The 14,652-nt window shown below is 42.5% G+C and overlaps 2 protein-coding genes across 2 annotated transcripts; both read left to right on the forward strand.

Annotated features, from left to right (window-relative positions):
* The first annotated feature begins 1,809 nt into the window (after positions 1-1,809).
* LOC103632222 (protein FAR1-RELATED SEQUENCE 5-like) lies at positions 1,810-4,647 on the forward strand. Its single transcript, XM_008654042.3, has 4 exons — positions 1,810-2,189; positions 2,337-2,800; positions 3,197-3,461; positions 3,551-4,647. Exons 1-4 carry the CDS (start codon positions 1,841-1,843, stop codon positions 4,477-4,479), a joined length of 2,007 nt encoding a protein of 668 aa, XP_008652264.3. The 5' UTR covers positions 1,810-1,840; the 3' UTR covers positions 4,480-4,647.
* A 7,728-nt stretch (positions 4,648-12,375) lies between these two features.
* On the forward strand, positions 12,376-13,364 carry LOC103632223 (protein SUBSTANDARD STARCH GRAIN 4, chloroplastic). The gene is made up of 3 exons (XM_020541514.1): positions 12,376-12,702; positions 12,823-13,095; positions 13,202-13,364. Exons 1-3 carry the CDS (start codon positions 12,376-12,378, stop codon positions 13,346-13,348), a joined length of 747 nt encoding a protein of 248 aa, XP_020397103.1. The 3' UTR covers positions 13,349-13,364.
* The last annotated feature ends 1,288 nt before the right edge of the window (positions 13,365-14,652 follow it).

Below are 14,652 nucleotides of genomic sequence, written 5' to 3' on the forward strand. Positions count from 1 at the left end.
TAATTGTACCAGGTCTTAGATTCAATATAGACATCAAGCATAATTGACTTTGGAACCGCTCATTCTAAATTGTGAATATAATACCATATTTTATATATATATATATATATATATATATATATATATATATATATATATATATATATATATATATATATATATATATATATATATATATATATATATATATATATATATATATATATACGACAGCACTAAAATGCACCTGGGTGCATTCTCTATATTGAATGCACCCAGGCGTAATATATAAATACGACCCCATCAAGCATCATCGCGCCCTCGGCCTTCCCGCGCCTCCCTGCCCCCCGCCGCCGCCGCGCGCCTCCCTGACCACGCGCCACCCTATACCCCGCAGCCACCGATCGCATCCCTGTCACCGCGCCGCCGCCGTCTCCTCCTTCCTCCGATCCTCTAACCCTAGATCCATGGCCCCACCGTCGCTGCCGCACCTTGAATCGCCTCGATGCTCCTCCCCTAATTCCTTAGCGATTGTTGTGGCTGGAGGTGCTGATCCAATATTGCCGTCTCCGATTGCGACAACGGGAGCGGGTGTACGCGGCGGATCAGGTGATCCCTTGCATCACAAAACGTTGCTGACGCCACCGCCTTCAATTCCACCTGGATCGCTGATCACTCCGGATGCAGCCCAGCTGTTCCATCCGGTAAGAAAAAAACAATCAAAAATTGTTGCTCCACCGTGTGTGGTTTGTTGATTTTCTGTTGCATCGTTTGTTGCAAACTTGAGTCTCTGTTTTTACTCATTGATTACAGTTGCATGGGGTGTTTGTATTCCAGTTGCAACGTTTGTTGCTTGTTGATTGCAACTAGGTGTATACTCTAATTGCAAACTTGAGTCTCTGTTTTTACTCATTGATTACAGTTGCATGGTGTATTTGTGTTCCAGTTGCAACGTTGTTTGCTTGTTGATTGCAACTAGGTGTATACTCTAATTGCAAACTTGAGTCTCTGTTTTTACTCATTGATTACAGTTGTAATCATTGTTTGTGCTCCAGTTGCAACATTTGTTGCTTGTTGATTGCAACTAGGTGTATCCTCTAATTGCAAACTTGAGTCTCTGTTTTTACTCACTGATTACATTTGCATGGTGTGTTTGTGTTCCAGTTGCAACGTTGTTTGCTTGTTGATTGCAACTAGGTGTATCCTCTAATTGCAAACCTCATGATTGCGTGTTGTCCTGCAGGATGCAAACATACTTGATGTGTTTGTCCCCAGGGTGCAGCAAACATTTGATACAAAAGAAGAAGCCTACCTCTTTTACCTTGACTATGCAAAGTTGGCTGGTTTTAGTGTCAGGACAAAAAGGACTAGTAAAGAAACCACACACTGGGTTTGCAACCGTGAGGGGTTTCTGAAGCCAGCTCAAGAGAATGAGGAGCCTATGACAAATAAGACATCGATGAGAATTGGTTGCCCTGCTTATGTGAAGGTGAAGGAGGACAAGAAGCGCAATATTTGGTATTTTCATCATGTTCAGGAAGCACACAATCACAAACTTGAACCCTCACCAAGGATGGTGAGATATATGCATTCTCATAAGCAGAGGGAGGCAGCGTTGGATGACCTGTTTGCAATCATGTCAAAGAGTGGTGTGCCAACACAGGCAGCAATGAATGTAATGTCAGAATTATTTGGAGGCCGTCAAAACTGGCCGTTCACAGAGAAAGATGTCCATAACAAGTAGGTCATAAAAAAACTGACATCATATCTTTGTGCGATATATTGACAACAGCATCTCCATTTGTTTTTTCTTTTATGGTACAGGATAGCTGAGCAAGCAAGGGAGGAGAGGGATGGTGACATGGATAAACTGTTCCAATTTTTCAGGGAGTGCAAAGAACACAATGAATACTTTTACTGGGATGTGGATTTTGAACCAAAAACAAATGTGCTTCGGAGCATTTTTTGGTGTCATGCAAGTCAGCGTGCAGAATACAAGGATTTTGGGGATGTAGTCACATTTGACACAACACACAAGACTAACAACAAGCATATGCCGTTGGCCATGTTTGTGGGTTGCAGCAATAATTTGAAAAATGTGTCCTTTGGCCAAGCACTTCTTCGGGATGAAACAATAGACACATTCAGATGGCTTTTTGAGACCTTTAAAAGTTGCATGGGTGGTCAGCAACCTTTTGTGATTCTTACAGGTATGCTTTGGCTACAAAAAAATGCTTGTCACATAATTACTGCTGTGTTGTTGCAACTGTATCTTTGAAGATGATTGCAATATTTTAAACTGCTTGATTGCAAACCTATTGGGGTTTTTTTTGCTGATTTTTATTTTTGACAAACAGATGAAGATGCAGCGATGAAGGAAGCAATAAGGATTGTGTTTAACAAGACACAACACCGAAATTGCCGATGGCACATAACCAGAACATGGGATTACGAACTCGAGGAGCTGTACAAATTGCACAATGATAATAATCTAAAGGAGAAACTGCAGTCCCTGATAAACTATCCTCTGGGGCCCACACAATTTGAGGTGGAGTGGAATAAACTGGTGGATGAATGTGGCATAAGAGAACACCCTGCAATTGTTGCATTGTGGCAAAAAAGGAAGAGATGGATAGCAACATATTTCAAAGGCATGTACTGTGGGCGAATGACTTCCACCCAAAGATCTGAGAGCCAAAACAGGGTTTTGAAAGATGGTTATGTTAACAATGTGACAAGCCTGCATATATTTGCAAAGAGGGTGCTTGACTCGATTCAGCACACAGACCACATGGATGCTGGGGAATCACACTACTCACAGGTATTTGCCCACACCCCTGAATTTTTTGGTCTGATTGTAAAAAAACTGTTAAACATAAATGATTCCAACTGCTGGTGTGGTGTGATTGCAACTACTGTATAATTCTACCCAAATATCTGTTAAAAAATGTAAACAAAATGATTGCAACTACTGTTGTGTTATAATTGCTACTGCTGGTGTGGTGTGGATGCAAGAACTGAATAACTCTGGGGAATTTTGTTAAACAAACAATGATTACAACTGTTGTCTGGTGTAATTGCAACTGATGGTCTGGTGTGATTGCAACTTCTATATAACTATGCCCAAAAATTGGTTAAACAAACAATGATTACAACTGCTGTCTCGTGTAATTGCAACTGCTGTCTGATGTGATTGCAACTGCTGGTATTGATGCAGACTGAAGTTGTCAGAGCCTGCAAATCAAGATTTGATGAGCAACTCAGCAGGGTGTACACCAGGGCTGTGTACAATGAATACAAGAGGGAATATATTAACAGCACAGCTTTTGTGATAGAGCCTGATCCGGGAGTGGAATGCGGTTACTTGGTGAAACATGAAAAAGGCGATGGGACATTTTGCTGGGCACAACACGCATTCAAAGTGGTGGCTGACAAAGCAGCAGGCGTGTATAAATGCGAATGCATGCAGTGGGAGCATACAGGTGAGATGAATTGCAACCTCGTTACATTAACAAAATTAAACATTGATGTTCCTGCATATTTACATCCAAATTGCAACAAAAAAATGCAGGTCTGTTCTGCATGCACATAATAAAGGCATTCACCCACCTCCAAGTCCAAAACATACCTGAAAAGTACATTCTGAAGCGATATACACGTAATGCAAGATCTGTGGTTCCGTGGGACCGGCACGATGTGAGTGTTGGTGGTCAAAATGAGACAGAGCAGTCAAGGTTGTCGAAGCTGCTGCCAAAGTTAATGCGACTGGGAAGAGCGGGAAGCAAATCTGATAGAGCATACACTGAAACTATCAGGCACATCGACATGATAACTCCTGGGATTGAGCTTCTACGAACAGCGGAGATTGGTCCGATTGGTCCGGACGAAGCAACAAATACTGAGTTGCAGCAAGATGCAGAAGGACGGCGGAATATTGGTCCCATTGCACCAACACAACAAAGTTCTGACAACAATATAGTACCTGTTGTGATGCCAACTGGACCTACACCACCACCGGAATCGGGCCTGAATCCAGATTCTGCAAACTGCCTCACTAATCTAAGATTGACTGAACCGCCAGTGTCGCGCACGAAGGGTAGGAAGTCTGCCAGTGGGGCTAAATGTGCTAAAAATAGTGTGGAACCTGCTAATCCATACAGCACATATAGTGGTGGTCAGGGCATAAGAGAGTGCCAAACCTGCCATGTTAGGGGGCACTATAGCACAACATGCCCTCAGAACCCAAACAGAAGCAGAGCGGCCGAGAACAAGGACAAAAAGAGAAGTGCGAAAACTGTAGGTTGGACTCCAAGAAAAAGAGGTCGCCCAACAATAAAAAAAGGACTAGATGGGAATCAAGATGAGGCACAGAGTGAGGGGGATGATACACAGCAATCTGGGTGCACTATGGCGGTGCAGGAGTCAGCAGCACACGCGGTGATTGCAAGAATTAGGAGGGCGACAACTTGCCATGTTAATTACCAGGACGAAAGTGATTAAGGATGACTATGAATCTGACTGAATCTCCAATGTAATATTTCAATTTTATCTTATTTTATAACTCTGTGTAAGTTAAACTCAATAATGACTGTGTGACTGTTCGGAAAACAGTGGACACACATGACCAACCAATTGCAACATCGTACTTGCGCTGATTGCAACTGTATGTATACACTGAATAATACATGAATCTGTGTTATCTGTTTACGTCTCGACATATAATTAAAATATATCTTGTTTTATTATAATATAACAGTTGCTACTACTCATAAAACAGGTTTGCAAAGTTTGCCATCATGCTGGTTACCAAAACATAGAAATAAAAATGAGTGGTCATGGCCAATTGCAACTACGATTACAATTTCAGTTGCAACTGTAACATATACACTGGTTGCAACTGCCTCATATGGAAGGACTCCACCTCGCCGGTGGGTACAGAACACAAACATATACATTGGTTGCAACTGCAATGGCTGGGATTTTTCAAACAAAATTGGAAACTGCAGTTTAGAGTACGATAACAACTAGATGAATAGACCAGTTGCAAATGAAAACAGTGCGCTGGTTGCAACCTAAACATCATTACTGGATTGTTTCTGGAGATAACATAACACAACTGATTGTTTCTGACTACTGCATAACACAACAGATTGTTTTTGCATGAATCTAATTGTTCGACTGACTACTATCCCATTCAATTGGCAACGGACGACCACCAATTCTAAACTTATCAAGCGAACCAGGAATTTCAGCTTGGTTCAAAGGGTGGAAGATCTCGTAATGCAACAGCTCACATCTGTATATCGGGCCCTTGAACTGCAATGGCATAAAAACATCATAATGGTCAGTGACTATATTATGATGCAAACATAGAAAACACACAAAAAAAGCACCAAAACAGATAGAAAATCAGTTGACAGCATGGCTAACCGGATTGATTTCCTTGGTCATTTTGTCCCCATCATAATATTCCATGTACTTCCATACAAAAAAAAGACAATCGCTTGGACCTGCTTGCTTTGGCACATCAATAAAAGGCCGCCTCCACTTGCTAACTCTGGGTAACTTGAGGTTGGAAACTTTCTGGAAGGCTGCATCGATGATTGGGATTTTGGCAAAGACAGCCTTGTGCCGTTCTTCCTGATTAGAACAATTCAGGAAGTAGTCGTTCGAGTCCAGCACATCAATACGCTTATGGATAAAATTGAAGCAATATACAAAATAGTGAGCACCATCTTTGATAGGGACAAAAACCTGGTGCAAGAAAGGAGTAGAAAACTAATTACTAAAAATGGAAAACATATATGAAAAAAGAAGTTGCAAGAAAAAAGTATAGACAGTTGCAAAGTATGTGTCCTGGTGATTGCAACTGTAAATGATGGAAAGTAAAAAATTGTAGGTATGAAAAAAGTGGGTTGGGGAAAAGATCTGCTAACCAATTTTGCTCTTGACAAATCATAGTTTTCGCACTCAGACATCAGATTATTCCATACATATATGAATTCTTCCGTCTCAGATTTATCAGCGTTGAGTACTGCTTCACACGTTGATACATTGAACTGTATGTGTTTTCCAGTTTGGAGAATAAATAAAAAAGAGAAATGATAAATGATTAAATTAGTTTAAACACATAAATGCAAGACAGTATACAAAAAAACTATGGTTTTGGAGAAGAAACTTACATAAAAACCAGTGGTCAGAAACACTCTGTATCCACAAGAATCAACCTTGTGCACAATACCATCATGTCGCATGCAGTGCACGAAAAAGTCTATGATTCCTGACTCGCCAAGGGTGTCATTAGAAAAAGATGTTAAAATTTCCTCGCCAGTTAGTCCAACAAGAAGGCCAAACTCCAACAAAATTCTCCTGCATCAACAAAAAAAAGAAAAAAACATATGGATTAGTGAGAAGAACAGTAGAATGTGCAACTGCTGGTGTGCTGTGATTGCAACTGTTGGTCTAGTGTGATTTCAAAGTACTGAATATCTCTGGGAAATTCTGTTACACAAATATGATTGCAAACTACTAGTGTAGTATAATTGCAACTAGTGTGTTGTAATTGCATGTACTATATAACTCTGTGAAATTCTTTTTAAATAAAAATGACTGCAACTTCTGTTATGGTGTGATTGCAACCACGCATTAGGTGCGATTGCTACTGCTATATAAGTAACTAACTGTTCAAGAAAAATAATTGCTACTTGGTTAGAATTGCAAAATAAAATGTAAATAGCAATTGCAACTTGGGAAAAACAAAAAAAAAACCTTTTCAGCTCAGGATCAGATGCGATCTTCCGCCTAAGTGCAACAGCCTTGGCCAGGGGTATCTCAGGTCGATTACGAGGGATCTTGAACGGGGATATGTACTCCCTAGGCTTCTTCAGCACTCTATCACCTAGGCGCTTGAATATCATCCTTTGAAACTCACTGAAATCAGCCTGGCCTACTGAGACTTCGTCTTGAGAAAGTCGGATTGGTTGGGTCAAATTGTTGATATCATCATCAGACTCCGCCGGGAACTGGATATCATCAAATGATGAGCTGGGTCCTGCCTGGCCATCAATGCTCTTCTCCAAACTATCAATCTCAGCTTTGGCCTCCTGACGAAGCATGTTCAACCTATCCTCGTACTGTTGGCGCTGCTCAGCATATTCTTTTGACATTTGTAACTGGAACATCTTCTTTAACTTGGCAGCGGGCACCGGCTTTTTCAAAGCTTTGATGTTGTCCTTTAGCTGTTTCTGGATTGCAACCTGTATCCTTTTCTCCTCCGCATCAACCTTCTTCTCGGCATCAGCCTTCTTCTTCACAACTTCTTCAGCTGAAGCCATTCTCTTAATCTCAGCTTCTTCGGCCTCAGCCTTTCTCTTATCCTCAGCTTCTTCTTCCTTCTTCTTCTCAGCTTCTTCAGCTGCAGCCTTTCTCTTGATCTCAGCTACTTCGGCCTCAGCCTTTCTCTTATTCTCAGCTTCTACTTCCTTCTTCTTCTCAGCTTCTTCAGCTGCAGCCTTTCTCTTGATCTCAGCTACTTCGGCCTCAGCCTTTCTCTTATTCTCAGCTTCTTCTGCCTTCTTCTTATCAGCTTGTTCGGCTTCAGCCTTTCTCTTCTCAGCCTCCTCAGCTTCAGCATTCTTCATCTCAATCTCAGCCTTCTTCTTCTCAGCCTCTGCCTTCTGTGTGTTGGCAACTTGAATGGACCTATCGCTCCTCCTTGAGTAAGTTATATGATCCTGGTGCAGTTGAGTAGAATAGCCAAATTAACATATTTGTATTATGAAAGTGAATCATTTATATTATAAAAAAAGACACGAATTGCATGAACATACCTGGGCAGTACGATGCTGCATCCCAGTGTCCCTGCTCAGAGGCTCCTCTTCTGTCTCAGGTGGTCCCTGTTCATAATATATGATTAATTGCAAGTTGGTATAGGCTATGATTACTACAATAGGTGGGGCCCGATTGCAACTATGGACTGCTTTCACATGGGTATCAGATGATCTTACCACAGGCCGTTGATCATTGCCAGGGGGTTTTGAGGAAGCCTTCCTCTTGCGAACAGCAATTCGTGGTGCACGAGTCGGCTGGCTATTGGGAGGGGACTGTAATTGTAGAAAAAGGGGAAAATCATAATATTAAACAGAAAAAAGGAGTTGATGGTAATAAAAAACACAATAAACTAACCTCGCCATCAATGCTTGCAAAGTGCTCTGGGGAATAAATCATTTCCAATATATCATCAATACTTCGGATTGACCCACGTAAATCAGGAGGTGCTGCCAGGGGAAAGAATAAAAAATATAAATGAAAAAAAAGGAATAATCAAGATGAGAGAAAACATTTTTTAAGCATGGAAGACATAGGTAGGCTTACTTCTATTCAAATTTTCCTCTTCCAGATCAATGTCATCACCACACGATGGGGTTCTCGTAAAATCTAAGCTGTCATCAAGATCTCCACCACTGCAATCCAACTGTATTTCTTCACTATCACCTCCTCCAGGTTGGTCTTCCGGTACATTTGAAGTAGTTCCTGATCCTCCATACAAATTTAAAAAAATGATTGAAAGCACAAAGTGATGTATATGGGTAAAATTGCAACTTGTATGGTGGGTGGTTGCAACAAAAATATTATACTGTATGCAATAAAAAATACCTGCTCCAGCTCTAGGGTCAATTGCAACGGAACTCCGTATAATTTCTTCACCATCACCTCCTCTAGATTGGTCCTCTGGTGCAATTGAACTAGTTCCTGCTCCTGCATACAAATTTAAAAAATGATTGTAAACACATATTGATGTGTCTGGGCAAATTGCAACTTGTATGGTGGGTGCTTGCAAAACAATAATATTATCCCATATGCAACAAAAAATACCTGCTCCTGCTCTAGGGTCGTTCTTCACCTTCCTCCTGCGCTCTTTGGCAGCTCGCTTCTCAACGATAGCGTCAGCAATAAGCTTCTGAATGCCAGTGTAGCACTCGTGGTGAGCTTTTGCCATAAGGTCGCGGGATATTGTTGAATACTTCACAGCCTTCTGTGCGTACGACTGGGCTTCACTAGTGCTTTCATCAAACGCCTTCAAGATGTTCAGTGCATCTGACTTCCTACTCCTTCCAACTAAATCAGCAATACTCTGACCAAAAGAAGATCTAAAGCTAGGGTACTGGTAAAAGACTGGGGGTTGGATATTGAAGGAAGCATGACCAACGGGATCATGGGATGTGCCAAGCACATCAGCAGATGTCCCAGTAGGTGCTGCTGTTGCTACTGGGACAGATGCTGCTGCTACTGGGTTAGGTGCTGCTGTTGGATTAGGGACTGCTACTGGGGCAGGTGCTGGTACTGGAGCATGTAATATTGCTAGAGCACCAATGGGGACGCCGTAGCACGTGTCAGTGATACTTCTCAACTGAAAGTAAAAAAACAATGATAAAATGATAAATGAATAGCAAATTGCAACTATTGTGGAGTATCATTTGCAACTTACCCTGAGGTGTCCAAACTTAGTGGTCCCAGTAGGAACATCTCCCCTGAGATCCATATTTGCTATAGCATCAATCATCTTGGAGTCCAAGAAAGCACATCGAGGGATTGAAAAAGGACTTGTGTCTAATCCATGTTGCAGGTTGTCGACATAAAGCATCTGCATGTTTTTAACATTAGGTAAAAGACACATGGGTATTTTAGGTTGAATTCATATAATGAAAAAAAGTAAACCAAATTGGCAAAGGTGCAATAAGCCAGTTGAAATAGCCTCATACTAAAATTATTGCTACTTTATGAACAACATAAATTACAAAATACATGTGAATGTGTGAACTAAGTTATCATAAAAAAAATGCCCTCAAATTGCAACTTGTAACATATGACAGTTGTAACAGTAAACATAAAAAATTACTACTTGTGTAATTGGAAGAGTAAGTTGCAAGGGCAAAAATTGAATGTGTGTGTTGAGCTTACAGCTACAAAGATCCCGCATCCACTGATGGGTGCGTTAATGCCTTTCTCAGCAAAATCCTTTCTATAAAGCCGAGCAGCTATGCTCAGCCTGTCTACTACAGCTTTGCACCAATTCTTGTTGCCAATATTTTGAATGTCCTGAGTGTACTTCACATCATCAATCCTGATCCGAGTGTCAGTATTGGAGAATAGAAGACACTGAAATGCTGCCATAAAAAAGGCTCTCAGGCCCAGCTCCCCATTGAGAGTCCTCTTCTGCAATCTATCAGTGATAACAGATATATTGATGCCAGATATGCGTCTATAAGATTTCCCACAAATTTGCTCCCCAAGCTCGTCCCGCAAGGCACGAGCATCTGCGTCAGACATGGGGGGCGGATCACTGCCAACGTTTGGTAACTCCAAAACACACCAAACACTGTGCTCGGTGATTTGAATCTCTTTCCCACCACCAATCTCTAATTTCATTGTTTCTGGGTTGAGCTTCCGCATCAGCCAGCTAAGCAACTTTCTCGACAATAAATGTGGCTTGAACCTAAGCAGGCCGCCAAAACCCTTAGCAACCACTTCACTTTTCAATTCATCAGATAGAGAATTCACAAGCTTTATAAACTTTCCAGGTGAGCATCGAATAGCTCGTGTCTTAGTTATACCCTTATTTTCATCTCCACCAACAATACCAACATTGTCATCACCAGACCCATCGCCACCAGGAACAAACTCTGTGTCTTTTTCATCATCACTTTCGGCATCTTGTATAGGAGGGACTTTCAACCTTAATCTCTTCTTCCTTTCCTTTAATTCATTTTTATCTAATTGCTTTCTCTTGTTTTCAACACGGGGAGAGCGACGGACAGCATGAGCGCCTTGCTGGCCTGATACATTCTGATCTTGATCCATTATAAAAAACACTGAAAAAATGGGAATGCAAAAAACATGAGGGCACAAACACATGATACAGATCTCATAACCAAAAATTGCTAATCAACAAACTAATACACACTAATGCTGCACAATTACATTAGTACTGGGACATAATTGCAACATGCGACATAAGACAGTTGCAACAAGACTGCTAAAAAAATTACTACTGGGACAGTTGCAAAAGTGAATTTACACAAATAACTAGTTGTATACGAGCACAGTTATAAAAGACAGTAATGATGTATGTGGTCTGAAAGTAAAAATTATACAGTTGCAACATATGTCATGGACCAGTTGCAACAAAAGATACACTGCAGTTACAATAAAAGTGGAAACATCTGAGATTATAACCTAGAACACAAACTGCTTGTTCAAAAATGAAATGTATCCACATTAACCTAGATTATAACCTAGAATACAACAATTAATAATTCCAATCAACGAATAATACTAGTTGCAACACTTGGGGAAAAAATGGGGTTTACCTGTCTATTACCGAAAATAACAAAACAAATCCAAAAAATGGGGACAGAGAAATGGGAGAGAGATCGGATGCGCTTACACGGCGGTCGCGGGCGCAAACTACTCCGGCGCGGGACGTTCGCAGTCTACGACTCAGGCGAGCAAACGTTTCTAACGGGAGCGGAGGATCCGTTCGCGGAGAAGTGTGGAGGGGGCCGGAGCTGGGAACGAGCGGGAGCGTGCGGGAGCGTGCGGGATGGAGGAAGACGGGAACGGGAGCGAGCGCACAATGGCTACGGCGAGGGCTAGGTCGCCGGGGAAGAGAATGGATTGAGACGTACGCGGAGGGCAAGGAAGTGGAAAAGGCGCTGTCGGGAGCGGGTAAGTGAAAAGGCAGCGTCGGTTCGGCTGTGTACATGGGCGCGTAGGTTGCGCCTGGGCGCGTAGGTTGGGTCGGACCATGTGCACATGGGCGCGTAGGTTGCGCCTGGGTGCATTCTCTATATTGAATGCACCCAGGTGTAATATATAAAAACAGTATATATATATATATATATATATATATATATATATATATATATATATATATATATATATATATATATATATATATATATATATATATATATATAGTATTAGGAGCCCTGGGCTTCCATTACTGCAGGGAGCCCCGGCCACCTACCGACTGGGCCGACCAACCAGGTGTGCAGACCGCACCAGACCATTTTTGGTTTACTGTCCCCGACTGCTTACGCCAAATTAACATATGAGTTACGATGATGTGTGTTGCCATTTATGCAAATATAGTTTGTGCACGATTTAACTTTCTGGGCCCACGAGAACTTTTATTTGATGGCCCATTTTACCCACGCATTTATTTACCCTAACTGCTCCCATCTTTATCTCCCGAAGGCACGTAGCCGCCGCCAGTTTCTTCTTCTCCCATCTTCATCTTCCTCGCAGCGCCGGTGCTACATCTCCAGACTGCCCCTGCTCCGTGCGGACCCACTCTCCAGCGTGACTGCACGGCTGTTGTTCCCGCGGGTGGAGATGGCGGCGGTCAACCTCCTCGCTGAGTCTGCCGCGGTGCGCTTGAGGGCGCCGGCGCCGCCGAGCGCGGGGGAGGAGCTTGCGGCCAGGCTCACGGAGTGCGGGTTCCCCGCCACGGCGCGCCGAGGGGGAGCGGTCGCGGGGGTTGGGGAGCGCGCGCGCAAGTGGAGGGAGATGGCGGCCAGGAAGGAGGAACTCCTGCTGCGGAGCCGGGGCCGAGTCGCGTGGACGATCGTCGCGCTTTGCTGCGGCTCGCATGCGTCCCACATCCTGCACTCGCTCGGTATCCATGTTGGCCACGGTGAGTTACCACGAGACATTCATAGCGTGATCTGATTATTTTGAACAGCGCGTGAAGTTTTGAAATCATTAAAGAATTTGTTTGCTGCATTCTTTTCCTATCATATTTTAATATGTAGTTCTTAGACCTACTTTCCTGTCTTTTAGGCTGCAAAGGTTTTTGAATCGCAGCTTGCGGAATCATTATTAGAAGGTGACGGACAGCTTGCGTTCAAGAAGCTTGCAACTGCAACGCTGGAAACTTTGATGCCAAGGATTGAAGGCAAGGGTGAGTTTGGACAGGCACGGTGGCGACTGGTTTATGCTCCGCAGATCCCAAGTTTACTCTCTGTGGATCCAACAGTTGATCTGCTAAAATCTCTGGCAAACAATATCTCTTTTGCCACGGAGGTCGAAGTGCAGCTCGGAAAACGCCTTCAGGTATACACACCTTTTTAAGGAAACAAGTCGAACCTTTTAGCCTGATAAGGTGCCATGTGTTGTACTGGATAGAAACTGACCTAAATTGCTGTCGTCAATGTGCAAGGCCTCTGTCGTCAGGCAAATGAAAGATTCAGAAATGGCGATGCAGTGGACGCTGATATATCAGCTAACCAGTAGGCTCCGTGTTCTCTTCCAGTCTACTCCATCCAATAGGCTTCTCTTCGAGTATTCAGCAACATCACAGGAATGATTCATTTTTTGTTATTGCGCACAGCAAGAATTGGTTGTAGCAGCTGCGTCGTACAAAGATTAGGTGGCCTGATAATCGTTTTGTTTTTGTAGATAAGCATGCTTTGATAAGTTGTACGTGTACAATCGCTCAGTTGTATTGTATTTACATTCTTTCTCGGAAACAAAGTTTCTGAGCCTGTAAATAATAGGTAGCGATCTTAGCGTCGGGTGTAGAGAGAAGTATAAATGAATGAACGTTTCCAGTCTCTTGCGTTGCTGTCCATACGTGAAATTGGCTTTCGTTACTGAAACAGTTCTCATGTAGATGGTTAGCTTGCATTTTACGCTACAATTACCTCAGATCACTTCTTGTTGTATCTTACACCAATTTACGAAATTTCTTGATGTGTTTTATGACAACCTCATGCGCTGAGAGATACATTCGGTCTACATTCGTTATTATGAAACAGATGGACGATTTACGCTAAAATTCATACTCATTTACGTTGTTTTGGTTCACGATTTACGCTTAAATCCGTCCGAGCCAGAACCCGCGCATGACCGGTGGCGCGTGATTTTCGCGCCGTAAATTTGGTATACGAAACAGGCATATGATTTACGCTAAATTTCGTACTCATTTACAATGTTTTAGCTCACGTTTTACGCTGGAATCCGCCCGAGCAAAACCCGCGAACTGCGGATGTAAATTAAAATTTATTTCCTTCTACTAATGCTCCTCGAACCGTAACTGTCCCTTTATTTACGTGATTATGCAGCACGTCTTTCCTTATATCAAACTGGTCAAGATTTATATAATGCATGGTTTATGCTATCATGTTACACATCGTTATGCAGTCGTAAACGGTGTGCACATGGTAATATTCGTTTCCGTGAGTCAAGGTACAAAATATCCCTTCTATGCATGATTTATGCACATTACTACATATATTTATGTGTGCATATTTGTTTTCTCCTGTAACTGCGCCTTTATTTACGCGCACGAAGAGCACGTCTTTCCTTATCTCAAAACCGGTGGGAGATTTTAAATGTTTGCATGGTTTACGCTATCATGTATCACAACGTTATGCAGTCGTAAACGTCTAGCACATGCAAATATTCGTGCGCGCGATTCCTGGCATGCAAAGATTCCATTTATGCATGAGTTATGCACATTTGTACACATATTTATGGTTGCGTAATTGCATGTCGCGTGTAAGACGGGATACGTGGTTATCCTTTGCATAAATGGTGCAGGCTGACGTCCAGTGGGCCGAACGCGACCCGATCGGTCTCCCTGGCTGGGGCTTCGCCCACTAACGGAAG

This window comes from Zea mays, chromosome 7 (assembly GCF_902167145.1).
Source record: "Zea mays cultivar B73 chromosome 7, Zm-B73-REFERENCE-NAM-5.0, whole genome shotgun sequence".
Lineage (NCBI taxonomy): Eukaryota > Viridiplantae > Streptophyta > Magnoliopsida > Poales > Poaceae > Zea > Zea mays.

Excerpts from the sequence above, each read along its gene's own strand:
- LOC103632222 (XM_008654042.3), top strand. The coding sequence starts at position 1,841 with ATGGATAAACTGTTCCAATTTTTCAGGGAGTGCAAAGAACACAATGAA. Across the intron at positions 2,801-3,196 it reads GGGAATCACACTACTCACAG|ACTGAAGTTGTCAGAGCCTG; the intron begins GTATTTGCCCAC and ends GTATTGATGCAG. Across the intron at positions 3,462-3,550 it reads CATGCAGTGGGAGCATACAG|GTCTGTTCTGCATGCACATA; the intron begins GTGAGATGAATT and ends AAAAAAATGCAG.
- LOC103632223 (XM_020541514.1), top strand. The coding sequence starts at position 12,376 with ATGGCGGCGGTCAACCTCCTCGCTGAGTCTGCCGCGGTGCGCTTGAGG. Across the intron at positions 12,703-12,822 it reads TACCACGAGACATTCATAGC|GCTGCAAAGGTTTTTGAATC; the intron begins GTGATCTGATTA and ends CCTGTCTTTTAG. Across the intron at positions 13,096-13,201 it reads AGCTCGGAAAACGCCTTCAG|GCCTCTGTCGTCAGGCAAAT; the intron begins GTATACACACCT and ends TCAATGTGCAAG.